Genomic DNA, 27,647 nt, shown 5'->3' on the forward strand with positions numbered 1-27,647 from the left:
CACAGGGCAGGGCAGGGAGCAGGCTCAGGCTCCAGAGCCAGGCTTTTGGGTCTCAGTCCTGACGCCACTCCGTAGGCACGGTAACATCTCAGAGAGCAGCCGATTGTTCTGGGCCTCAGCGTCCTCATCTGTAAAGTGGGGAAAGGCACCCGCCCCGCCCCCCAGGGTTCCGAGGACTACGTGCGGGGCACATAGCACGTGCTCGGTGAATGTGAGCGCTCGTCAGGGGCTCGGGAGCCTGAGGGTGAGGGGAAAGGCCCCTGGTCCAGCAGCTGGGACTAGACGACCCTCAGTCCGGGAACTTCCCTACCTCCTCTGGATTCCTCTTTCACAGGCTTGGCCTCTAGGGCTCTGCTCCTTTCTGCACATAAAGCACAACAGTTCCTGAGTTCCAGGGTTTCTGGGAGCCTGACAGGGTGAGAATGGTCAGGATGGGGAATGGGCTTCCAGCCTAAACCCTGTGCTGCCGTTTCCTCATCTATAAAATGGGGACAAGAGATCGGTGTCCCGCCAGGGCAGTGAGCTGCTTTCTCCGTCCCGCAGCAGCGTTCACCAGCGCCGCGTCGCAGAGCACTCTGGGGTTTGCCATTGCTGGCTTCTCGGCCCCCCGCCCGAGCAGGAGCTTCTGACTCCAAGCAGGAGTCTGGCTCCATGCAGGTCCGCTCTCTGCAGCTCTGGTTCTGGTGAGCGTGAGGCTGGGGAAACATGGGCCAACACCGCCCTCTGGTGGCCATCTATTTAAAAGCAGGGAGCCGAATGCAGAGACTGGGTGACCTGTCGGGTCAACGGCCCAGGGTTTCTGAGCCCTTTAAATAAAGAAAAGGGTTCACAGGACCAGCAACAGCTTCAAAGAGGAAACATGCCCCCCCACTCTGGAAAAAAACACTTTAAATCTACTGTGAAAGAAATAGTGAGAATTGGATTGGCAATGGGGCCAAATGCCTTAGAAGGCAGCTGGGGCCGTAGAGGTGGGGGGAGTAGTTGGACTGATCTGGATTCAGATTTGACTCCTCCAGTTATATTTCCTGAGTGCCCTGCTGTGGCTTAATTTCTGGGAGTCTCCGTTTGTTTGTATGAAAAATGAGCATAACCAGGATTACCTCCCTCAAAGAGCCGTTGCAAGAACTGAATGAGATAATATAGGAAATGCCTCTCAAGGGATGCTTGGCAATACTAGTTCATTCTTTCGCTTATTAGAAGACACTAACCAAGAGCAGTAGTTCTGGGTGTGTGTGCAGGACACTGTTGGAGTCACACAGTGTGGAGGCTTACAACTTCCTGATTTTCCCATCTCTATGCAGTGTCTGCAGTTTCAATTACTTATAATTTTTAAATCAGCTCTCACATTTCTTTTTTTTTTTACCTAAATAAATTTAAAGATAAGTTCCATATGATTTATGGGAATGGTTTATCAGAAATCAGTATCATTTGCCATAAATAAAATAGGGAGAATTGGCATTTTTTTAGAGCTCACATCATACTGGGCACAACCTGAATCCTTACCTTGTCATCTCATCCAGTCCTCAACACAATTTTGCTTTTTTGGGGGTGTACTATAATTATCCCCATTTTATAGATGAGGAAACTGAGGCAGTACCAGCCTGAGCTTGCTCACTCTTTGCTAGGATGTGAGATCAGCAGGTCTTAGAGAGGTGATGAAACACACCAGCCAAGGACTTCCTCCATGGAGAAGGCAAAAGCGTTGAAGAGAATTGAAAAGGGAGTGATTTTTCTCATCATGTGTGTGACAGGCAGAATGATGACCCCTCTCCAATAATGATTTCCAAATCTCCAAAATCTGTGAATTCTTCCAAGATAAAAGGGACTTTACAGAAGTGATTAAGTGAGGACCAGGGAGAGTGATTGTCCTGTAAGACCCAGGTGGGCCCAGTGTAATCAGAAGTGTTCTTCCAAGAGGGAGACGGGGGAGATTTAGTCACAGAGCAGGAGGTGTACCAGCGGAGTCAGACACTGGAACCACATGGCCACAAGCCAGGAAATGCTGAAAGAATGCCTTGTCACCTTTAGAAGCTGGGAGAGGCAAAGAAGCAGGAGCCAGGGGAGCCTCCACAAGGAACTATCTTGTGTGTTTGTGTTAGTCCATAGTTGTACCTGACTCTGCGACTGCACGGACTGTAGCCCACCAGGCTCCTCTGTCCTTGGGATTCTCCAGGCAAGAATACTGGGGTGGGTAGCCATGCCCTCCTCCAGGGGATCTTCCCAACCCAGGGATGGAACCTGGGTCTCCTGCTGTGCAGGCAGATTCTTTACCATCTGAGTCACCAGGGAAGCCTAACCATCATTTTGATTTTGACCCCTGGTTTAGGATTTCTGACCTCAAGAACAGTAGTAGACAAGTGTGTGTTGTTTTAAGCCACTAAGCTTGTAATCGTTTGTGGCACCAGCAACAGGAAGCCAGTATAAATGTACGGGAAGCTGTGACCGCATCCACTGGACATCCCCTCTGGTATCACCAGTGGCCTTTGTGCTCCACCTGGAAAGTCTTCTCAACAAGAAGTCCCCTCCCCCGACCTCCTCCCCCATCTCTGGGGGAAGGACACCAGTTGGGGGCAGCGGCTCTGGCTGGGCTGGGTCACTCATTCCTTTTTCACTCAGGACTCCGTGGGCTCTGTTGGCCGCTCTAGGCCTCAGTTTCTCCGTCTAGCAGATGGGGGGCAAAGCTGTGTCATTTTCCAGGTCCTGCTCAGGTCCCGCCTATGGGTCCCTCCTATGGAGCTTATTAAAATGCAGTCTTCCCAGGCCTGTGCCCCAGAGACTCTGACGTGTGAGGCCCAAGTGGCGCCGGGCATAGCCCTCTTCAGGAGCCCCAGTGCACACCCAGCTTAGGGAGCCAGTGGGCTGGGGATCAGCTCATGGCCTGCCTACTATCCTTTGGAGTCATGCCACTTGACAGCCTGCTCCTTGGAGCCCAGAACATAAAGTCTCCGCTCTGCCATTTCCAAGTTGGGTGACTGACGCAGGGCAAGTCCTTGTGCCTCTTGGGCCTGTTTCCTTAACTTAAATTGAGACCGATAATAGCCTGGACTTCAGAGGGGGGTCGTGAGAGTTCAATAGTTACTAAGTGCAAATTGCCAAGAGCAGTGCCTGGCACATAGTAGGTACTCAAGCGTGTTGCCTCTCAAAGTATCAGCTGCCCGGCCTGGCATTCCAGGCCCAGCCCGCAGCGGGCTGAGCTCTCTTGTCCCACGGTCCCCTCGGGTTGCGGCCACGTGGCCACCACGTGACTATCACGTGACTGCCGGCGGCGCCCGCCTCTCCTCTCCACGGGGACCGCTCTGCCTCACTTTCATCCCGCAGGAAGACTGCCTCCACGGCTGGACCCTCCCACCTGGCCCGCTTTGCTGTGGCGCCCACAGCCTCCAGAGGGAGGGGATGGCGCTTTCTCCAGAGCTTTGGACCAAGCACGTCACACTCGTGACAGGGAGAACAGGCTGTGAGTGCTCATCTTTGCTGTGGTCTGTGCTGTAGAAGTCGGGGCCACAGCAGTGACTCCCCCATGCATCCCTGTAAATCAGAAATCAGCTCTCACAGTTCTTTTTTTAACTTAATGAATTTATTTTAAAGATCCAGAATCAGTCTGCCAATGCAGGGGACACAGGTTTGATCCCTGGTCCAGGAAGATTCCTCATGTTGTGGGGCAACTAGGCCTGTGGCCACAACTACCGAGCCTGCACGCCCTGGCGTCCATTCCAAAGCAAGAGACGCTGCCACTCCTAGAGGGTAGCTCCCACTCGCCGCACTAGAGAAAATCTGCTTGCAGTAATGAAGACCCAGCAGAGTGAAAAATAATTAAAAAAAAAAAAAAATCAGCTGATGCCCGTGTGGCTGGCCCGGGGATCACCTGCTCTCATCTCTTCATCCCATGGTCAAGGCCGGTGTCAGCATGCTCACTCAGAGTCCAGCTGGATAGACCTTCATGTAACCCATTCTGAAGGCAGATTCTAAGACCCCTGGAAACCACACCTACTCAAGTGTAAATGTGGTCACTTAACAAAACTAGGTAACACCTGTTCATGGAAATCTAACGCTTTCCCAAGTATTACTTTGGTGTAATTTTACATTGGTGTAAATTTTAGATGAGATTTTTTTTATTACATGCAACACCAAATATGTTATTTGTGTTTAATTTTAAATTCTTTTTAAGGTTTGTGTGAATTTGGGGAGTCTGCCACTGGGATATATTTTTCATAAAATCTACTTCCTTTCCCCCCAATTTTATAAATAGTAAAAAATAACCAAATCCAACTATCTTAAGAATTTTTCCATTAAAGTCATTAAGAGTTAAGTCTAAGAAAAACAGTATGGTTAGTCATGCTTATTATTATAAGAGTTTGGCTTCATCGCTCCGATCACTATAAGGGTTAATTTATTATGGACGGCTCAGTGAACAGCAGACACTGGTATTTTATGGAAGTCTTCTTCATGGTACCTGCTTGTGGGTTTGCTGCAGTGCCAGCTCTTGCCTTTCCTGCTCTCTGTCCTGACCCCCTGCCCTACCTGTCACAGGGGACGAATACTTTACCACCGATCCCTCTGTCCCTCACCTGACCTCCTCTTCCTTCCTAAGTCCGCCTCTGGCAAAATCCTATGAAAAACTGGCTTTGGGGCTGGCCCTTGTCTCTCCTGAAACCCTTGTTATCACACCCTGAAATGTCTCTCATTCTGGGTCCCACCGCACCAAAGGTCTTCCTTTACACGGTATCTGCTTCTCAACCTGCCGCTCACAGGCATGAAGCCATGAAGATGCTCAGGCTGGCCCAGTCCCTCAGCTCCTCAGGGACTGTCCTCTGCTCACACGCACGTCCCTGCCCTTTTGGAAAGTGAATCCAGCCTGACTCCAAAGCTCTGGGCGCTGTCTCACCTCAGGGCATTCACGGCAGCCTGACCCCCATTACCACGAGGACAGAACTCGACGGAGGCCTTGTTGAGGAGAGAAGAAGCCGGACCAGACAACAAGGCGGGTCTTGGAGAGGGGAGGTGGTGGCTACAGGAAAGGACTGGGTGGACACAGGCGACAGACGGCCTGGACGTGAAGGCGTCCAAGATGCAGCACCAGGTAGAAGCTCACTTCCGACCCAGCTGCTGGTGTTCATTCATTCGTTTATCCTTGGCAGTGTTGGGTCCTAGGTGCAGTGTGCGGGGTCTTTTGTTGTGGTGCACGGGCTTCTCTCTAGTTGGGGCGCCCAAGCTGAGTAACTGCATCACGTGGGCTTAGCTGCCCCATGGCAGGTGGGATCTTAGTTCCCCGACCAGGGATTGAACCCGTGTCCCCTGCATTGGAAGGCGGACTCTCAACCACTGGGCCACCAGGGAAGTCCCCAGATAGCGGTTTGATCCCTCTGTTCCATGTACCAAGCGTGTGGTCTTAGCTCACATCATGTCTCTGTGTCTTGGTTTCTTCATCTAGATAATAACATAAAGTAGAAAACTGTTAACCAAAAATAAAATATATTTAAATGAACTGAATTCTTGGAGAAGATTCCTGGGGGTGGTATGAACAAGGCAGGCAGATTTTCATTGGGATGGGCTGGAGCCAGGTTTCATAACATCACTGGAGGCCCTGGGCCTGCCTGTCTCCTAAGTGTCCCCAGGCGCTCCCAGTCCAGTCCTGGGCCTGAGGCGTTGGGTTGATGGATTTATGCACTGAGGCTTGCTTGAGTCACGGAATCATTTTTATTGTCAGTAAGAAACAGCAACACTTTGGAGATGGTCAGGTAGAAAAGAGACTGGTTGTATTAAAAATGTAAAGTACAAAACTGTTAACCAAAAATAAAATAAAAGAATATTTAAGAGCTGTTCTGTTAAGTGCTAGGACTTAGAAAATGAAACACACACACAAAAATATAGCTCCTTATATCTAATAAACTGGGTTGTAAAAACACATGCCCAGGATGATGGGGAGATATTCTGGGAGAAGGCATCCTTGGTGGTTCCTTGTGTGGCTAAGAATCCAAACAGGGCGTGGTCACCCAGCACCTGGGTGAGTGGCCCTGGTGATGCTGGGTCCATCACCAGTGACAGTGGGGCCCGGAGCAGCCCACTTTCTCTGTGTGAGTGCAGGCCACTGATGGATGGGCTCCCCTCTCTTTGAGGCATCAATGTCCCACTGTCTGTCTCCAATTCCAGAAACCCCCATCCCCGTCTCCCCAGGCAGAGCCGTGGTCAGCAGCATCTCACAGGTCGGTGGACATGGAGTCGGAGGTCGGCTTGCCTTCTTCTGCAGGTTTGCCAGCCAGCTGCATGGGAAAAGAGGATAAACAGACACAGCCCGAGATAGGGTTCCCATGAGCCCCAAAGCAGGGCTCCCCGTCCCCCTCAGAAAGGCCCCTGAGCTGACCCGTGACAGAGCCCATTGGGCCTGAGCGGCTGTGACCTCGGCTGACGTGACAGAAAGGCTGGGCCCTGCAGTGGTGAGAGCTCAGGCTTTGCTGTTTCTGGGGCCATGTGAACTCGGGCGGGTTGCTTACCCACCTTCGTGAGCCCGATAAGACCCTCGAAGGGACAGAGGACGGTCAAACGGGATCGTGTTTGGAAAGGGCCTAGCCTGGGGCCTGACTCCATGCGCACTCACAGGGGACGTGCGATTACTACAGCCGCGGAGTCGGGCTTTAATGGCATCCTGAGGATCAGACTGCTGGGGTGCCTCCCCTCGTCTGGAGCAGACTGACAAGCAACAACGGGAGGCAGGGCTTGACAGTCAGGGTTTGGAAACTAACTTTTAAATAGGATTCTGCAATGTAAGTTGAATAGGAAAGTTCTTCCAAAAGAATTAAAAAGCACTTTTAGCTGCCCAGGACAGCTGGCTGCGTGGCTCTAACAGGAGCCACAGAGGACAACTCAGGCAAAGGACAGCTACAGGTCCTGAGTCCCCAGGAGCCCGGCGCCGCCTCTGACACATTCCTGCCGCCCCGCGGGCCCATCCTGCTCCGGGGCGCCCCCTGGAGCCCACAAGGAGCACGGCGCTCTGGGCCTTTCTGGCCTCCGTCCGCGCCCTGGGGGCCCTGCCCCCTCCCTGGAGGGGACCCCAGGCGTAGCACACGCACGCACCCCGCACAGGTCCCCCGCCCTGGAGGGGACCCCAGCGGTAGCACGCGCACGCGCGCACCCCACACAGGTCCCCCTCTCCTCCTCCGCCCACGAAGCCCTCTTCCCTTCCGCCTCCCACAGTCCGGGGCTCACCATTGTCTTGAAGAACTGGTTCACTTTCTTCCTCTTGAGCGTCTTCTTGTCGCCGTCTGACAGAGGCAGGAAGGTCTGGCTGAGGCGGGGGGATGCGCTGGCCTCGTCCGTCCCAGGCACGCCGACCACGGAGAGCGTGAGGGCTGCAGGGGAGCCGACAGCCGCCGTGAGGGCTGGGCGCAGCGAGGGCGACCGGGGGCGGGTGGGAGCCAAGGGGGGCAGAGACAGGGTCCCGGGGGGCCGCCGCGGGGCAGGCGGGAGCCGTGTGCGTCCCAGGGCCGCGGAGCCCTGCCTGACCCCGCAGACAAGGGCCTGCGTCCTGGTTCCATCAAGGCCTCATCCAAGGGCTCTGGGCTGGAAACAGGGGGCCCAGGGCTGGGGGGAGCCCCGGCCACCGGAGCCTTCACTTCTTCCTGAGCAGGCCCTCCGCCCACATCATGGAGACAGTATGGGCGCACGCGTGTCTCCCGGCACCGAGAGCGTGGAGCTCCCTGTGGGGAGAGCCCCTCCGGTCAAGGTGTCATCCGGGGGTTAAGGCTCCCCAGCTTGGAGCCACAAAGGCTGCTCTGATCCTTGGCTTTGGCCTCGGGAACGTGGGGGTGAGAGCACAGAGCTCAAGGGAGTTGTAGGCCTGCTGAGGGGACGAGAGCGGGGCGACTGCGGGGGCACCCTGCTCAGGCGCTGGGCACCGCTGGGGGCACCGTTCCTGGGGCCTCCGCTACTCAGGGAACCGCCCAAGCAGGAGTCAGGCATTCTCCAAGCTCAGCGTCCTCATCCGTACAGTGGGGCTAATCACACGACCCACGTCACAGGTTTGAGAGGAGGCTTACAGCGGCGGTCCCCAACCTTTTTGGCACCAGACGCCAGTTTCATGGGAGACACTTTTTCCACGGAGTTTTCCGGGGGAATTGTTCGGGTAGTAACGCAAGCGATGAGAGGCGGCAGATGAAGCTTTACTCACTTGCCTGCCGCTGACCTCCCACTTGCAGCCTGTTTGTAACAGGCTGCAGACTGCTTGGGGCTTGGGGACCCCTGGCTGAAATGAAACAACCAAGGAGGAGCATTCGGCAGGGAGCCTGGCGCAGAGCGGCTGACACTCGAGACCCGCCACGTGCCACATAGAGCGCTCTTGAGCTGGCCGCATCCCCAGTTAGGGCCCCGGATCCCCATCTGCGAGTTAGCAAAGGCCTTCTCTATGTTGCTGATGTCCTCACCAGACAATGAATGAGTGATGGGGGGAAACTGAGGCATCTGTGCACGAACACCCTGTAACTGTAAGATGTGATAGCAATTTTTGCAAGTTCTGGAAACAGTCTTCCAGGCCCCGAAAGGAAACACAGGACTGAGAGACGTACCAGGCACAGACTTCCGGTCCCTGGAAGGGCCTGGCTAACCGAGAACCCAGGCCCACCTGGCGTGACATATGGATTCTCACTGAATCCTGAGGTCCAGAGTGACAGCAGGCCTCTCCCCGCCGCCCCAGCCCTGGGCAGAGCCTCTTGGGATGGCGTCACCCACTGGCGTACCGTGAGCGGGGCCACTTCCTCCAGCGTGCTTAGCTGACTTTGCTCTGTAGTTGCAGCTCCCACCCATCCTCACCCCTGGCACCTCTGTACCCCCGTGCGGGTGGTGGAGGGAACATACCTGGGATGGTGGGCATGGATTGACTGGCAAAGCTCATCTGAGAGAGGATGGATGTCCTGGGGGCGATGGCCACGTGCTCCGAAAGGTTGGTGTCACTCATGAACTCATGCTTCCTGGAGAGCTGGACGGATACATCATGTACACGTGTACACACACACACACACACACACAGGCTAAGCATGACACAGTTCTAGGCTCTGAAAAATCAGTGGTCAGGGATTGGCATGGCTTCTAGAGGCTCAGCCTAAAGTCCATTTATTCTGCTTTGTGTCACTCCATGTCAATCTACACCATAGGCTGCATTCTTTACAACTGTGGTTGTATACACAGTTACATACTGCACATACTATACATCTGTGGTGGTGGCATTCATTTAGACTATGGTGTGAATGACACCCCCTGGAATTATGAAACACTGTCTTACCTCTAGCCTTCTCCCCCTGGCAGGAATAGTCTCTGAGGCCTACTGAGAAGTTTGGGACGATTCTTTCATCACTGGAAGGGATCTCAGCTGGCCCCTGCCCTTTTGTCTGGCAGCCCTCCCTTACCAGAACGCTAAATCCCTCTTCCTATTCCAGGCTCCCAGAATGCTTTCAACAAACCTCTCTCTTGGGGGAAGTTGGGGTTGAACCAAGGGCTGTCTGGCACTAAGTATCATATTAAATAGTTATTAGTTTATAAGACAAAAATTCTCCAAGTCAGGGCAGTGAGAATTTCAGCTCTGCATGCCCAGCTGGGCTCTGGGTCCACGGGAGGAGCTTAGGGGAGTCTGAGATGTCAGTGGTTAGACTGGCCCTGTGGTTGGGGACAGAGAGCTGAGAGGTAGAAACTCCTGGGCCAGCCTGGCAGGGTGACTCTCCCACACAGTGGTGGACCAGGAGGCTACTGCCCAGTCTTGCAGAGTCTTGTGCGATGCTAGAAAGGACACAGTGACAGACTGGGTCAAATTCCACTCTGTCACATCCAGGCTGCTGGGGCGCCAACCAGCACGTCACCTCCCCTCAGATGCCTCATCTGTAACCCCATCTCACTGGGAGGCTTGAGCAAGCCACGTCTCAGAGCCCCCAGCACTGTGCTGGATGTGCAGGGGAGATCTGCCTGTGGCATCAAGAGGATCCTGCCCTGGCCACTCACCCGCTTCAGGTCTGATTCTGCTGATGGCTTCTCGTCTGCGAACACCACACTGCTCCTCTTGGCTCTCTTCTTGGACCTCCGCAGCTTGACCTCAGGCAGAGTGCTCCCTGGGGAGATGGGTTCCTCCTGCTCCGCTTTTGGAGTCTTGGGAGGTGCTATTTCCAGGTCGAAGCTGAATGGCAAGAAGGACAGCAGTAGAAACTGCAGTTAGAACTTTAGTGGAACTGTCTTGCAGGGACCCAGGCTGACTGACCTGTCAGGGCCAGGGGGTAGATCAGTTCATCTGGCAGAGTTTGGGGAGCTGCTTAATTTGCAAACACTCCAAATACAGGGTAAAATAAAATGGAAGGCAGTGAGCCATAAGACTGGTGACAGGAAGAGAAAACTGGTTAAAAATATGGATCTGGATTTCAATCTATGCCACTTTTGAGCTGACTGACTTGGGGCAAATCACTCAACCTCTCTGAGGCATGACTGTCTTTTATTAAATGGGGTGTTTGCAGCAACGTTGCAGAGTAGCCAAGAGATGAGATCCAGGATCCCTTAGCACAATCTCCTGGGGAGTGTGCCATCACGGGATCTTGGCAGTGCAGTAGCTGAGCTGGGTTGGGTGGAGCAGAGGGCTCAGGGAGGTGGGAGGGCAGAGACTCCGAGTGGCTGAGCAGGGAGACCTGCACAGAGGTGCGGGCAGGTGTAGGAGGAGGAGTTGGGGGGAGCAGACGAGGAGCCCGGCTGGCTGGTGGAGACTGCTGCGCCCTGTGGGCGAGTTCTGCAGGGCGCTCAGGAAAGGCCACATTCCTCTCCGGGCCTCAGCTGACCCCCTAGCAAGGGCACTGAGCCTTACAGGGTGGCTGCGGGAGTTCTAGGTGAGCGAAGGCTTTGGGAGAGACGGGCAGGAAGGTGGAGCAGAAAGCCCTGGGGCAGGAAAGGCAGAGAGGCTGTGCTGGGGGCTGGGCTGGGGCAGGGCTGCAGGGGGCCGCCTGGGGCAGGCACTGACCTCTCAGAGGTGGCCTTGCTGGGCGTGCTGCAGTCCGAGTTCAGGGAAGCCATGGAGATGATGGACATCTGTCTGTAGGAGCGCAGCATGGACCGGGGCCGACCCACACGCCTGTCCTCGAAGTCGGGCTGCGGGGGCAGGGGGCACAGAGCAGGGGGTGAGCAGGCAGGCCTGATGTTGGGGCGGGGCACTGGGGTAAGGTGCCCGCCACAGTCCTGCTGCCTTTCTCCTCCACCTGGGCTGGTGGAGCTGTGGGCAGAGCAGCGCATGAGGACAGAAACTTTCTGGCTGGCTGAGCCTCTGGGTGGCTGTTTAATAAAGAGTTCGTTAGGCCTTTACTCCTGGTTCCTGATAGGTGATCTCCAAATCCTTATGATTTCCCCTCTGACACGAATGTCTCTGTTTTCCACCCCTTTTACACTGAGGGGGAGACCCAGGATGGGGGCTGGCCAGACAGACCAACCTTGTGATTACAGGGCTGGTTCTCCAGATAATGTCAGCTCGGCATCCGGGGGGAGAAGGGGAACTGGAGATGGATTTCAGTTACATGGCCCAGGATTCATTCAGTCATGCCTATGTAATGAAGCCCCAATAAAAACTCCAGACGCTTAGGCTAAGGTGAGCTTTCCTGGCTAGTAATCAAACATGGATATCCCAATAGGATAAATATTGACTATGCCAAAGCCCTTGACTGTGTGGGTCACAACAAACTATGGAAAATTTTTAAAGAGATGGGATATCAAACCACCTGACCTGCCTCCTGAGAAATCTGTATGCAGGTCAGGAAGCAACAGTTAGAACTGGACATGGAACAACAGACTGGTTCCAAATCAGGAAAGGAGTATGTCATGGCTGTTTGTTGTCACCCTGCCTATTTAACTTATATGCAGAGTACATCATGAGAAATGCTGGGCTAGAGGAAGCACAAGGTGGGGAATCAAGATTGCCAGGAGAAATATCAATAACCTCAGATATGTAGATGACACCACCCATATGGCAGAAAGTAGAGAAGAACTAAAGAGCCTCTTGATGAAAGTGAAAGAGGAGAGTGAAAAAGTTGACTTAAAACTCAACATTCAGGAAACTAAGATCATGGCGTCCGGTCCCATCACTTCATGGCAAATAGATGGGGAAACAATGAAAACAGTGACAGACTTTAGTTTTGGGGGCTCTAAAATCACTGCAGAGGGTGACTGTAACCATGAAATTAAAAGACGCTTGCTCCTTGGAAGAAAAGTTATGACCAACCTAGACAGCGTATTAAAAAGCTGAGACATTACTTCGCCAACAAAGGTCCATCTAGTCAAAGCTTTGGTTTTTCCAGTAGTCATGTATGGATGTGAGAGTTGGACTATAAAGAAAGCTGAGCACCAAAGAACTGATGCTTTTGAACTGTGGTGCTAGAGGATTCAGGATTCAGTACAGTTCAGTTGCTCAGTCGTGTCCGACTCTTTGCGACCGCTGAACTGTAGCACACCAGGCCTCCCTGTCTGTCACCATCTCCCGGACTTTGCTCAAACTCATGTCCATTGAGTTGATGATGTCATCCAACCATCTCATCCTCTGTCATCCCCTTCTCCTCCAGCCTTCAATCTTTCCCAGCATCAGGGTCTTTCCCAATGAGTTGGTTCTTCGCATCAGGTGGCCAAAGTACCGGAGTTTCAGCTTCAACATCAGTCCTTCCAATGAATATTCAGGGTTGATCTCCTTTAGGATGGACTGGTTTGATCTCCTTGCAGTCCAAGGGACTCTCAAGAGTCTTCTCCAACACCACAGGTCAAAAGCATCCATTCTTTGGTGCCCAGCCTTCTTTTTGGTCCAACTCTCATATCCGTACATGACCACTGGAAAAACCATAGCTTTAACTAGATGGACCTTTGCTGGCAAAGTGATGTCTCTGCTTTTCAATACGCTGTCTAGGTTGGTCATAACTTTTCTTCCAAGGAGCAAGCGTCTTTTAATTTCATGACTGCAGTCACCCTTTGCAGTGATTTTGGAACCCAAGAAAATAACATCTATCACTGTTTCCATTGTTTCTCCATCTATTTGCCATGAAGTGATGGGACCAGATGCTACGATCTTAGTTTTTTGAATGTTGAGTTTTAAGCCAGCTTTTTCACTCTCCTCTTTCAGCTTCATCAAGAGGCTCTTTAGTTCCTCTTCACTTTTTGGCCATTAGAGTGGTGTCATCTGCACATCTGAGGTTATGGATAACCTATGTATATTCTTTGGTGTAATTTAAATCATTGCTAGATTACTTATAATACCCAATACACTGTAAATGCTATATTAGTAGTTGTAAATATAAACATGAGGTTAATAGTTGTCAGCATAGCAAATTCAAATTTTGATTTTTGGAACTTTCTGAATTCTTTTCCCCAAATATTTTTGATCCTCCCTTGGTTAAATCTGCAAATAGAGAACCCATGGATATGGAGGGAGGGCTACTTCTTGAGTTCTGTGAAATTATCAGACCTGAGGGGTGGTGAGAATCTCCAAACCTATAACCAGCTAGTCAGAGGGGCAGGGAACCCTGGTGTCTTGGTGAGGGTGTCTTGTGGAGGACTCTGCCCATAACTTAAGAATGTGGCCTAAGTCTGGGTGGTTGCCATCAGAACTGCATTGGGTATCACGCAGACAGTGTTGGAAAAGGCAGCCTGTGTCATGGAAACACTGCTGGCCTGAAGACAAGAGACCTGAGTTCACCTGTGTGCTTTCTAGTATCTCACTTCCTGTCTCTGGGCCTCAGTTTTCCCATCTGTAAAATCAGGGGGTTGGACCAGATGGCCTCTGAGAGACTACACAGCCTTGACGTTTTATGATGAAACTTTCTGGAGAAGAGATAAAAGAAGAGGTTCTGTGAGCATCAGGCCAATGGCCTCTTGAGGACACAGAGCTTGTTAGTGGTGGAAAGTGCTGGCTTTGGAGGCCGTCAGAGCCAGGTGCAAATTCTGAGCCTCACTTACTTGTTCTATGTTGCTGTCATTAAGTCACTAAGTCCTGACCCTTTGCAACCCTGTGGACTGTAGCCCACCAGGCTCTTCTGTCCGTGATATTTCTCAGGCAAGAACACTGAAGTTGGCTGTCATTTCTTTCTCCATGGGATATCCTGACCTAAGGATGGAATGCGCATCTCCCGCTTGGCATGTGGATTCTTTACCACTCAGCCACCTGTGAAGCCACATCTGTTATATAGCCTCTAGCAAGTCACTTAACGCCTTGGAATCTCGAGAATAGACACGAGGCGTTAAGAACCACTCCCAAGCTTGTTGTGAAGCCTCAATGATCTAAGTGCTTAGATCAGACCAGCATATAGTAAGTTGGTGCTTCATCAGTGTTGCTTTTATTATTAGCACAATCTCTTGATTGTTCAGGACTCAATTTATAACTGGCAATTATCTGAGATGACGTTTAAGGGACCAAGTTTCCCGGAAGGTTCCCTGGATTGGCTCTGGCACTGCTGGTTCTCAGGTCCCTCTCAAGGGCGGGCGCCTTTGCTCTGGTCTCTTTGCCCTCTCTGCCCCAGCCCACCCATATCGCCCTCCCTGGCCTTGGGGACCAGCCTTACCATTTCTCTGACACCATATTCCTTCTCCACCTTCACTTTCAGGTTCTTGAAACATTCCTCCATCCGGTCGTGGAAGGGCCGCAGATTTTCTGACACTCTTCTCTCATGGATCTTAATGCCAGCTCCCAGGAAAGGGATCTGGGGAGAAAAGTGGTAAATGATGAGCCAGAGGTTGGCCACCTGGCTTCAGGGAGGGCACTGAAGTCAAGTCCACCTGCCGAGAAATTGCTGAGGGCTTTAGGGTCTCAACAACCTTTAACTGGAGTCACCAACCCTGGGAAATGGGAAAATTGCATCCTTGAGGTTTGCTCTGAAAATAAGATTTCTAGGAGAAAGACCTCTGACTGTCTTGTCATGGAAGGGTTGCACCCTCCCCTCCCCGCCCCTCCCGTTAGTGGCTGCATGCTAGGGAAAGTCTGCATCTGGTGGGATCTACTGAGGAGCAGAGTGTGAGACCAGAGGAGTGGGGTCTCTGTTGCTTTGACTTAAACCCTTGTCCAAGAAGTTCTCGGAGATGCAAAAAGGAGAGTGTGACTGTTCAGAGACTGGGAGATAGGAGAAAGGAAGGGCTGAACAGAAAAGGCGTGGGCATTTTAAGACTGGGTCTTACAATGTGTATCCAGTGATAAGACCAAAGAAAGATAACCGAGTGTTAATACCATGGAGCTAATGAGCAAACAGGGAATTTTTAAAGTGAAAGTTAGTGACTCAGTCATGTCCAACTCTTTGCGACCCCATGGACTGTAGCCCACCAGGCTCCTCTGTCCATGGAATTCTCCAGGCAAGAATACTGCAGTGGGTTGCCATTCCCTTCTCCAGGGGATCTTCCTGACCCAGGGTTCGAACCCAGGTTTGCTGCATTCTAGGCAGATTCTTAACCATCTGAGCCACCAGGGAATGGAATATTTTTAAAGTGATGTAAAAGTCCTGGGAAGATGAGGGGAAGAGAGGACTCATGAGGCAGTCAAGCCCTTACTTATCAGCAGAGGAGGTCAATCCACACTGCGTGAATGGTAGATTCAAGGACAGAAGCCAGACCACAGCGGCTGCTGTAAGCTGAGAACAGCTGAAAAGCTTAGTAGTATGATCTCAGGGAAGCATAATGAGGACTGCAAGGAGTATAATACAGATCACTTCAGAGAAAACAAATGTTTTGATGATGGTGACCCTAAGACATTTCTGCCTCCTTCTCTTGCAGTGCTCCCCCAAATGGCAAAGTAAAGGAGAAACTGAAATTCAGTGAGACCAGGAGACACCTATGAACCTGGCCCAAAACATGTCAGGTGGAAGGTGGATGGAGGATGGTAACTGACCTTCCAGGACAGAGGAGGAGATGTGGTAAGAGGACAATCTGCCTTTGGGAAGCCAGGAAGGGCTCAGGGGTTGGAGGCACCTGGTATCTCAGAAAAGCTAGAGTGAGTTGAGAGGCTGAAAACAGGGATGGGTTGAAATTCTGTGACAGGAGCAGCTGGATGGCCAGGTCCCTGCAGTTTCATCTGGTAGCGTGTTATATTTTCTCATTTCCTCAAGAAGCAGGAGCTTATCTCTAGAATAATTAGAACAAAGAGCATTGAGCTAAGGGGTACCAGGCACAACAGAGGGCAAAGATGAGGAGCCGGACAGGAAACAGGGGGTTGAGGAAAAGTCTGCATAATGATAAAGGCGAGACCTTCATTTTTGTCTCCAATTGCCAGCAGCACAGAAGCCAGGAGTTGCTTTGCAGGCAATAGCTCAAAGCATCCGTCCTGGAGAAAGTGAACAGCCCAGACGTGTGTGGATTACTCAGTTATCGTATGTAATGCCATCCAGGTGACAAGAGCTTCTCTCATGCCCACAGATATTATTCATTCAGCTTTTTAGTGCCCCCACTCTTAACTAGGAACAGATTGCCAAGGATAACCAGGTATTGAAGGAAACTCTCCAGTGTGAAAGACAGTGATCAGAAACAAAAGACAGGAAAGCAAGCAAACACAGAAGAGGAAGGAAAGAAGTGGGGGAGAAGGGAGGAAAGGAAGCATGAATGGATTAATCTGGAAGAAACAGAGAACCAAGAGAGCCTGCTGCTGCTGCTGCTGCTAAGTCACTTCCGTCGTGTCCGACTCTATACGACCCCATAGACGGCAGCCCACCAGGCTCCCCCGTCCCCGGGATTCTCCAGGCAAGAGTACTGGAGTGGGTTGCCATTGCCTTCTCCGAAGAGAGCCTAAGAAAGCATTATTAAAAAAAAATAATTAATGTACAAATTAAGAAAAGATTTTCTATCCATGAAACAAGAAGATTTTATTTAAAAAGAAAGGAATGATAATGGAAATATTGCATAAAACCTACTGAGATAGTGTTGTAAGTGGAGATAAATGTATAGTTTTAATTTTATTAATACATTTGAGAAAAGATAGAAAATCAATTAACTAAGCATCCATCCCAAGATATCAGTACAAGAGCAGCAAATTAAACACAAAAAGGGCAAAAGGAAGGAAATAATAAAGGTAAGAGTGAACATGAATGAAAAAGAAAACAAACTGACAAGACAGAGGATTGACAAGTCCAAAAGTTGGTTCTTTAAAATACGACACTGATAAACCCCTTATAGGGCTAATCAAGAAGATACCAACAGGTACCAATAACCAACATCAAAATTTTAAAAAGGAGTGTCACTGTAGGAAGTATAAGCATTATAAAAAGTCATAAGAGGATATTATAATAACGTTTATGTCAATAAATTTAATAGTTGGATAAAATGGACAAATTGTTAGAAAAATACCACTTACCAAAAAGGACACAAAAGAAACAGGAAATCTGCGAAGTATTAGATTAAATACACACTTTAAAACATTCTTGGCCTGTGTGGCTTCACAGACAAATTCTGGCAAACATTTAGGGGATAAATAAATGCCAACTTTATAGAGACTCTTCAGAAAGGATTTGGTTAATATCTCTTTTGAGCATAGATTCAAAAATCCTGAAGAACATATTTTCAAATAGAATCTGGCAATATATAAAAATGATAATACATTATAACCAACTGGGATTTATGTCATTCATATAAGGTTGGTTTAATATTCCAAAATCAACCAAAATAATTCACTGAATTAGCGGGATAATGAAGAAAAAATGAGTATCTCAATAGATACATAAAAGGTATTTGATAAACTAAAAGCCCATTCATGACAAAGTAGCAAACCAGGCATACAGTGGGACGCCGTCTTTAAAACACCGCACTCGGAGAGATACTGACTATCGCCCTGATGCGGGAGACAGATGTCCTCCCTCTTCTTATGCTCATCAGTGCAAAGAGCGAGAAAAATAACTAAACTGTACAAGAGTGGGACAGAATGAGTGAAACATTTTATATTAGAGATGACATGACTGTATCTGTAAAACATCAAAAAGAATGTACAAACAATTTGACTTACTAAGTGAATTTAGTAGGATTACTGGATACAATGTAAACATGTTAAAAAAATGTAATTATACTGACAAACAGAAAAAAGTTTAAAAGCAATACTATTTATAATAGTTAAAGATATCAAATCCCTAAAAACAAGTCTAATAAAATGTGAAATATTTTTACTATGAAAACAACAAAACTTGCTGAGTGAAATTAAAGAGCTAAAGAGAAGGGCAGAGATCCCATGTTCGTGTATTCGAAGAGTCACTATCATGAAGACAAAAATTCTCCTCAAATTAATTTATATATTTAATATATTTTAATCAAAATCTCTATGTGTTTTAGGGGTGTTTAAAATTTGGCAAGCTGATTAAAAAATTTATATGGAAATATGAAGGATAAGAAACAGCAAGACAAATTTGAAAAAGAACTTGAAGTTCTCACCACTAGATCTCAAGACCGACTCTACAGCTATAATTAGAGTGGCATTGGTGCAAGACAGACCAATGGGACAGAACAGGAAATCCAGAGACAGACTGACACACATGTGATCGCTGCTGTCAGAGTCGGGGGAATAACAGTCTTCTCAACAAGGGGTGCTGGAGGGGTTAGGAATCCGTGCAGAAGACTAAGAAGGCCCTTACTGCATGTCAGTCACATCAGTCACATACGGAAGAGCCCAGCATGAAACCATGAAATGTCCCCATAAACACAGGGGAAGGTCATCATGACCTTGGGGTGCTCAGTTTTCAAGTGGACACAAAAGTGATAATCATTAAAAATTTCATGAATTGGAGCTCATGAAAGCCACAAACTGCTCTTCTTCAAAAATACATTTAGAAAGCAAACAGACAAGCCGCAGACCAAATAAAGATATTCACAATGTGTCAAACTACAGTATGTCAAATGCATATATTTGACAAAGAACTCATATCTAGAATATATATGAACTGTTCTGAATTATTAACAAAAGACAATTCAGTTAATAACATAAGTAAAAGATGTGAACAAACATTTCACAGAAAGGTTATTCAATTAGCCAGTAAACACAGGAAAATGCGATGAATGCCATTGCTCGCGAAAGGAAATGCAAATTAAAACTAAACCGAGATGCCCTCACAACACCAGGAAGACAAAAGCTAAAGAATCCAGGGTGCTGTGTCCGTAGAGTGTGGAGCGATTCGGGCTCCCAGAAGTCGTTGGTGGGGGTGTAAACTGGCTCAGCAACTTTGGAAACTGTGTCTTGGCACCCAGTCAGACTACAGATGAACGCATGACCCAGCACGCGCACTGCTGGCCGGAGGCTGAGGGCGCTGAGCTCCGCCGCTCACCGATAGACATGAGCGAGAGTGCTCGCACCACGGTCCGCGCTGCGCAAAGCCTGAGGACAACCGCCGTCAGCAGGAGGCTGGACACACACCACGAGGGCCGCTACATTGTGACAGGCAATGGCGAAACTTGGAAACAAGAAAGAAAACTTCTTCTGCAGGCAACAGCCTGGATGGATCTCACAGACATTACACTGAAAAAAGAGCAGCCAGACACACAGCAACATACTGTATAATACCATTTTTATGATGTTCAGAAACAGGCAAAGTTTCAGAAGTTTGGCATTATCTATTAAAGCCAGCTGAGCACCGAAGAATTGATGCTTTTGAACTGTGGTGTTGGAGAAGACTCTTGAGAGTCACTTGGACTGCAAGGAGATCCAACCAGTCCTTCCTAAAGGAGATCAGTCCTGTGTATTCATTGCAAGGACTCATGCTGAAGCTGAAACTTCAATACTTTGGCCACCTGATGCGAAGAACAGACTCACTGGTAAAGACCCTGATGCTGGGAAAGACTGAAGGCAGGAAGAGAAGGGGATGACAGAGGATGAGATGGTCCGACAGCATCACTGACTCAATGGACAACATGAGTTTGGGTAGACTGCAGGAGTTGGTGAAGGACAGGGAGGCCTGGCGTGCTGCAGTCCACAGGTCACAAAGAGTCAGACACGACTGAGCAATTGAACTGAACTGAACTGATTAAAGCCAGATATTCTCATACATTATAACCAAGCAATTCCATAGCTAGGTATATACCTGATAGAAATTGAGCATGTATGCGCTAAAAAGATACATACGAAGATGTTCAGAACAGAACTACTTGAGATAGCCTCAAACTGAAATCACCCCAAATCTCCATCAGTTAAAAAACAAAACAAAGCAAAATTTTCTGGCATAGTTATACAGTCCAGTTGCATAGACTATTATACATCAATAAAAATGAATAAATAATGGTCTTGTATAATAAAATTAATCAATTTAAAAACATAACTTTAAACAAAATGTTAGACAAAGAGGAATGCATACTGTGTGATTCCATTTATATAGAGGTCAAAAATAAGGAAAAGTTTAGAAATGAGTGCTTGGATGGTTAAAAAATACTGTTAAAAAGTGAGTAAATGGTGATAGTAAAGGCAGGATAATGGTCAACCTTGGGGAGAGCTGTCAATGACCACAGGAAGGCACAAGAGAGGCGTCTGTGTGCGAGAGGAATTCTGGGTCTTCATCTGGGGGTGGCCACACGGGTGTACACTGTGATAAATCCACGTGCCGTGTGTTTTTGTCATGTCTACTTCTCTGCGTGTAATGCTTCATAACCTGTTTACAAGAAGGATGTACTATAGACATCTTTCCACGCCGCTAGAGAAAAATCTTTACAAAGCAAACAATTAGGAAGCGATCCATCTTGAAATCCATGAAATCTTTAACCCATCATATCCTGTGCGCTTCTAGCTCCTGTTGTGTTGCTAGAGGTACAGGTATAGCTTCCTTTGAACTCTAAGGATCTTGTGCTTTGAGAAAATCCAAAGTGAATCTGGTTTTGCCAAACCAAGAGCCAATCTATAATTAAGCTTCAAGAGGAGAGGCAGGGAGTGGGTCCAAGCCTGGCACACAGCTGGAGCTCAATATATATTATATAAGGTGCAAGAATGAATGGAAAGAAATGGAGAGGAACTAATCTGCTGTGTGTAATGTTAGAAAGGCCACCTTCACCCTGAGCAGGGCAGCGTCTCCTGGTCTCTTGAGTATTTAGGATGCTAGCCTCTGAGTGGGAGGGACGTGGTCCAGGGCAATCCTCTTTGGTGGGCTCCCGTCAGCAGTGTGGCAGAGAGGGCAGGGCTGGCGCTAAGGAGAGGGCACGCGCTCTCCACTAGGGGGCGCTGTTGGAGGAGGCCTAGCCAAGGGCTCTTAGAGGCTGTAACATCCAATACATACTTTTAGTCTCCCTTCTTTGCTTGTGGTGTCCCTTTATTAATGGAAAGATTTTGGAAAAATTTCCTTAGAAGGCACAGCCTGGTATCAGCCGCACTGTGGGGCCACAGTCCAGTCCATACCTCGGGTGCAGCGGATGCGGCCCAGAGAGTCGCCTCCCCGGGGATAAGGCACACCCAGCAGCGAGGCCAGGGCAGTGACATGGACGAAGAATGAGGCCCGACAACCAGACACATTTGTGTGGCATTTTCGCCCTCCTTGGGGTGCCCCAGAAAGGACGGAAGCAGGAAACCAACCAAGGTTGAGACTCCCTACTTCCCAAGCTGGGCAGGGGGAGGGTGGGCATCATTACTTGAGCATTAAAGGACATGGTGGCCTCAAAAGCTGGGGCCCTTCGGGATGACAAGAGGTGCAAGGTAAGGAGGGAGAGAAAGTTGCAGACACAGAGAATGCACTCAGGAGAGTGCACTGCACAGCCGCTGGCGGTTCATTTTTAAGGCCTCACTTTGCATAAATTGGCAGAAGCAGAGAAGGACCTGAAATAGGAATTCTTATTTTAAGAAAAGAGGCTGCACCCAATGCTTCGCATTCCTGATTTCCCTGGAGTCACAAAAACTCCCCCCCACAGCTCACCTTTCTTTGCGCTGTGACTGGCGAGAAGGGAGGCCTGGCCCTGATCAAAGCCCCCCAGCGCGCCCTCTGGAGCCCACCCTGGGTCCTGGGGACTGGGTGGGCCTGGAAAGCAGGGACGTATTGGGAGGGGGTGCTGCAGGCCCAGACTGGGAGCCTGGTCCTCTGATCACCCCTGGGGAGGGGTCTGTGGATCTTTTCTTCTCCAGGGAGTGGGAACGAGATGGAGGGAGAGAAAACCCAGGAGAGGGAGCCGAGAAAGAGCGGAGAAGGAGGGAGGGCAGTGGAGAGAGAAGCAGAAGGGAAGCAAAGCCAGGAGTGAGGTGTGAGGGGACAGCAGAGAGGGCCCGAGTCAGAGAGGGGAGGGGGAGCAGAGAACCCGTCAGGAGAGAAATAGAGGGCAGTGCAGAGTGAGACACAGAGGAGACGCGGAGGGAAGGGTGCAAGGAGGGGACAGAGAGACGAAAGACACGCAGGGAGCAGGGGAGAGCAGGCAGGAAAAACAGTCTGTCCGAGGCCCTGGGCCGGACCGCCAGGGGCTCAGCAGCTTGTGTGGTGGGCAGGCCTTTGACCCCAAACCAACCAAACCAAGGCCTCGATTATGTTTGAAAGCTGGTATCCATCTGAGCATAAACTGTGATAAACTGGGTCAGCCTTAGGAGGAGGGGAGATGGGAGTGGGGGCCAGAGTCTCCCGGATCTGATTGGCGGGTGCTGGCTGCAGGGGGTGGTGGTGGGAGGTGTGCGGGAGCCTGGATTTCATTTCGGCCCCGCTGGGAGAGGCCACCTCCTGAATTCAGCTCCCAACAGAGCAGTCCCAGCAACGCACACAGCGCAGCACGCCTGCACAGGCCAGGCCGCACCCCAAGGAGGCAACGCCCCGAATCCGCTCCCAGGATGTGCCGCTCAGGGGCCGGCGGAGGGCAAGCCGGCCGGCAGGGCAGAGGAGGGTGCAGGGCCGGGCCCCCCAGCCCATGCTGTACCTGCCAGGCGATCAGGTCCTTGAGGCGCGTCAGCTTGTCCTGGTCCTCTGGGTGCTCCCGGGTGTACTCTTCAGTGAAGAAGGCCTGGGGGGACAGACAGGACATTGGGGGTTTCCTGTGCCTTTGGTGAACCCCACCCCCCATCTCTCTGGCTGGGAGAGGATTCCATTTGAAAGGGGCAGGAGTGAGGCCATTGCTTTGTAGATGGGCAACAGTCAGGGAACTCAGGGATTCGTGTCGCCTATTCCCAGGGCTCAGATCAATATCCACTGGGAATGGGTCACAAACAAACCCCAGGGAAACAGTTGTTAAATGGGGGGTGGGGATGGTCTCCCGGACCAGTAGCATCACCACTGAACAAACCCCACCCCGGCTGACTGAATCAGAACCTCTGGTGTTGGGATGGGCTGGGGGCAACCATGTGTTAGGAAATCCCGCAGGGGCTTCTGCTGCAGTTCAACCCATGGTCCCCCAGGAAGAACCTCAGTAAGGAATTCCACACGACGGTCTTTCCAGCTCACCTCCCTGTGGTGTGGGACCTCGGCAGCCCAGCGGTTTCTGGGCTCACGTGCTCAGTGCGTGCACAAGTATACAGACACGTCTTATCACCCCTCAAGGATGTACAGAGGGTTACCAGTGATGGCTGTGTGGGGTATCCCAGGGTAACTGGAAGGACTGACTGGAATTACTGTCCCTGAATTACACTAGAGTGTCGTATTCTTAGTCTTACATCAATGGATGACATAGAAAAGTTAATCCGGTGGGAGGCAGGAGGGGGGATTGGGATGGGGAACACATGTAGATCCATGGCTGATTCACGTCAATGTATGGCAAAAACCACTTCAATATTGTAAAATAATTAGCCTCCAACTAATAAAAATAAATGAAAAATAAATAAATAAATAAAAAGCAATAACTCAAGAAAAAAAAAAGGAAATTCATCATGAGATTTTTGAGAATGAGTTGACCATTTTCCCCTCAACGTCCCATTAATGTATGGCTTAGGTGAAAATCAAAGAAAACTTTCTATTCTATCTCAGTGCTGGGAAAACCTGTGCCCCCACCCCTACCCCATTCCCACTTACTGAGTAATTATTTTCCTTCAGTGGAAAATGTGACTTCTATAACCGATGACCTTTCCCTTTTTGCCATGGACACCATGAGGCTCAAAAATGAAATCTGTGGCCGAAACGTGTGGGGATTTCTAGAGGGACCTTATGACCAGAATATCTAGATAGTAACTCCCTCTTTGGAGTTGATCTCCCATCCCTTCTGGATTTTCACAGACTCTGGGTTTCACTTCTTCCCCTTTGTAGAGGTCATTTCCATCATCTGTAGAGGAGATGGCTTTTCACAAGTGGCGTGGACTTTGATTGGTGGATCCAGGCTTTCATGGTCTGGATTATGGTCATCCCAGAGTCTTTCTTTGGCAGAGGCACCTGGATGTGCCCAGCGGGATAAGGGACCTCTATGAGCGCTGCTCCTTCCTGCACCACACAGAGCATGGCATCGAGGGAGGGAAGGAGCTGAGGGTCAGGCTGCAGGAACTCTGGGAGGTGCATGAGGTCCGAACCACCTGCAGTGTCCTTCGGAGGGACAGACAGCTGCAGTGAGGTGAGTGGCCGCAGCTGTCTGCCCGGGACCCTCCTGCCATGGCTCTGTCCCTTCCAAGAGAGGGGACCCCTCACCTTCTCGTACTTGGCGAACCCTCCCATGACAGCAGGGTCCACGATCCCATTCAGGAGCATGGAGAGCGGGTTAATGGGGAGGGTCTCGTCACTCTGATACTGGTTTATCATCATCAGGATCTTCTCATTGGCAGTGGACATGGTTTCGATGGCATTCTCCAGAGGGCTAATTGTGGTCTGTTGAAAACAAGATCACCAAGAAGAAAGGGCCTGAGCAGGCTGCTTTAAAAACAGGTATAATTATTGGGATTGATTTCCTTTGGGGTTGGAATTCAAATGAAGCAACGTTCCCCAAGGGGCTGTAGCAGGCTCCCATGGTAATTATTGAGCCCGGGGGGCTGTCTGCTGTCTGGGGAAGTGACAAGCTGAATTTCTGCCTAGTGAGAAAAAGATTTCCCTGGGGAAATGAAGTAGGCAGTGGCAGGCACTCTTTGGGGTTTCAGTGGTTGGATGTGCTCCAAGAAGGCTTTTTCTTCTTATTACCTGGTGAGCGACACTCCCATCCAACCATCTGGTACTGGATGTGCACCTACCGTGTGAGCCCTGAGCTGGAGATGAGAGCCGCTGATGATACAGTCACCGGCCTGGCCCACAGCAGGTCCTGAGACCTGTTATATGCAGGGTCACTGCTCCAACGTAAGCTTCATTTAGTTGGGAGATAAAACTAAACACCCTTTCAATACCTCTTAAAAAGCAAGAGAAATAGAATGCTGAGCTTCCCAGGTGGTGCAATGGTAAAGAATCTGCCTGCCACTTCAGGAGACACAAGAGACAAGGGTTCAGTCCTGGGGTCAGGAAGATCCTCTGGAGGAGGAAAGGGCAACCCACTCCAGTATTCTTGGCCTGGGAAATCCCACCGACAGAGGAACTTGGCGGGCTACAGTCCACAGGGTCTCCAAGTCAGACACCACCGAAGGACTGAACACATCGCAGCAAACAGAATGGCATTAGGTGCTAACTGGCAAAACCGTGGTTCCCATGAGCATAGGATCTAGACGAAACAGTAAATGAGAAGTCTTCAGACTTTCTCTGTGACAGAGCCAGATGCTGTCTGTGGCAACAACTCAACACCATCACTGTAGGAAGAAACTAGTGTGAGAATCAGTGAGCGTGGTTGTTCCATGAAACTACTTACCAAAATAAATGCAGGTGGGATCTGGCTCATAGGCCATAGCTTCCTGACCCCTGAACTAAACTAAGCAAATTAAGAATGAGTGCAAATCTCAGCCAGTTTTTCTATCTGTGTGACCTTGGGCAAGTTTCCTAAACTTCCCGAGCCTCAGTTGACTTTTTTGTAAAATGAGAAGAAAATCTACTTCAGAAAGTAGCTGATGGCTGTTATTATTACCTCTTGTAGACATTAGGACAAGGCACAGCTTCCGTCCTAAGAAGGGAAGACTCACTGGCAGGCGGGTCGGAGCTGGAGGGAATGGTCAGGAAGCCTGAGAAACCTTCCTGGAGGCGGGGGCCCTAAGTGTTGCTGTCTGGTGGTGTCAGAGGGCCTGCCTATGAGTGCACAGCGAACAGTAGCTGAGATAACAGGACACTTGACTCACAGCAGCGCTCTTTACCAGGTGCATCGGCTAGTCACCGTCACTGTTGACTGTACGAGGGGGCAAACCCGGCATTCGCAGCCACGTTCTCGGTCATTTTTCTAAACTATTTCCCTAAATCCCTGGGAAATCCTAGCCTCCTCACCCACTTTCCTGGTCTCTGGGCATTTCTGAAGATGGCTCTCTCTTCAAAGGTCCTGCGAGTAGGCTGTCCCTATGTGTCACGGTCACTCTGCACACACGCACACACACACATGTGCATGCACACACACACACAGCCTGGTGGGGGCAGCAGCCCATGTTCTACAAGCTGCAACCCATGGCCCAGTGTCTGTCTTAGGAATCCTCTGAGCTGCGTGAGAGAAGCATTATTATTACAACTTAACACTGATCACCGGGGCAGTTCAAGTTCCATCTGCGGGCTTTAGCTTTTTCATAAGCAAAATAACTCCAATGGACAGAAACTAGGGATGTGCTTGCACATTGGAGATCTATAGGTCAAACTGGGACTGGGTCTGTCATTTAGCCAGCACATGGGTTCTAAAGTTTTTGGAAATTAATTCAGCCTGAAAGAGTTTGCTGCAGCTTCTCCCACTGCCTGTTGTCTTAATGTGACCATTTCACATATTTACAGTATCTTCTTAGTCTCTGAAGGTATTCAGATTTGTAGCTCTTGGATTAAATGACGTTCAGAGTGTCTTTCAACTCGGAAACTCCATAGTTTTATCGTTTTTTTTTTTTTTTTTGGCCACACTATGTCTTGTGGGATTTTAGTTCCATGACCAGGAATTGAGCCTGGGCCCTTGGCAGTGAAGGGTGGACAGCCAGAGAATTCCCATGAAATTCCATAGTTTTTTCACGTCTATTTTACAGATGATGAAAACTAAGGCCAGAGATACACTGTGTTTGTCCAACATCATATAGCCTCTTAATAACTAGGTTGAATTTGGCCCCCTGACCCCCAGCTCAGAACTTCTTGTAAAGATTAAATATTCTCAGGACCAAGAACAAGGAAAGAACTCTCAATAAGCAAGACTTACACTTGAATCCCATCAGAAAACACCTCTCTGTACAAACTGTACTATGGTCATGACAGTTAATGAAAGAAACCACCAAGAACAAGATACAAACTCTATAACACAAAAACAAATACCTGGAGAGGAATTTACTCAGCAGGCATGAAATTTTTGTGTCTGAAACATCCTTAATTCTCAGTAACTCAACTGAGGGAGGTTAATAGAGATAAATTTCCTCTGGTCAACTTTTTGGAGGCTTTCCCAACTACTTCTATCAGGGGGTATCAGTCAAGGTTGACTATTTCCTTCCTGATTTCAGAATCATGAGTTCATAAAGTAAAGGAACCACTTCAGATATTATAGGCTTCTGCATATTAATTGAGTGATGGGTTGATGAATTTACTTAATAACTATTCTTGAGCACCAATTTTGTGTCTGGGACTATTCTTTGCACTCAGAGATATGGCCAGGAACAAAATGGACAGAAACCTGTCTTCCTGGAGCTCACAGCCTAGTGGAGCTTATATTCTAATGTTACTATATGTAAAATTATAGATATTAAAAATAAGCACACAGGCAAGCTATGT

General features: G+C 49.6%; 1 protein-coding gene across 1 annotated transcript in view; it reads right to left on the bottom strand.

Moving 5' to 3' along the window:
- Positions 1 to 5,687: 5,687 nt before the first annotated feature.
- The window catches only part of DOCK2 (dedicator of cytokinesis 2), a 459,258-nt gene continuing 437,298 nt past the window's right edge, over positions 5,688 to 27,647 (bottom strand). The window contains exons 45-52 of the mRNA XM_065905443.1: positions 24,492 to 24,668; positions 22,804 to 22,887; positions 14,544 to 14,681; positions 10,976 to 11,103; positions 9,979 to 10,150; positions 8,845 to 8,965; positions 7,201 to 7,343; positions 5,688 to 6,257 (exon numbers count right to left, since the gene is read on the bottom strand). Of these exons, the coding sequence (XP_065761515.1) occupies positions 6,195 to 6,257; positions 7,201 to 7,343; positions 8,845 to 8,965; positions 9,979 to 10,150; positions 10,976 to 11,103; positions 14,544 to 14,681; positions 22,804 to 22,887; positions 24,492 to 24,668 (1,026 nt within the window). The 3' untranslated portion in view covers positions 5,688 to 6,194. The remainder of the gene's footprint in view (positions 6,258 to 7,200; positions 7,344 to 8,844; positions 8,966 to 9,978; positions 10,151 to 10,975; positions 11,104 to 14,543; positions 14,682 to 22,803; positions 22,888 to 24,491; positions 24,669 to 27,647) is intronic.

Source organism: Muntiacus reevesi, chromosome 14, assembly GCF_963930625.1.
Source record: "Muntiacus reevesi chromosome 14, mMunRee1.1, whole genome shotgun sequence".
Lineage (NCBI taxonomy): Eukaryota > Metazoa > Chordata > Mammalia > Artiodactyla > Cervidae > Muntiacus > Muntiacus reevesi.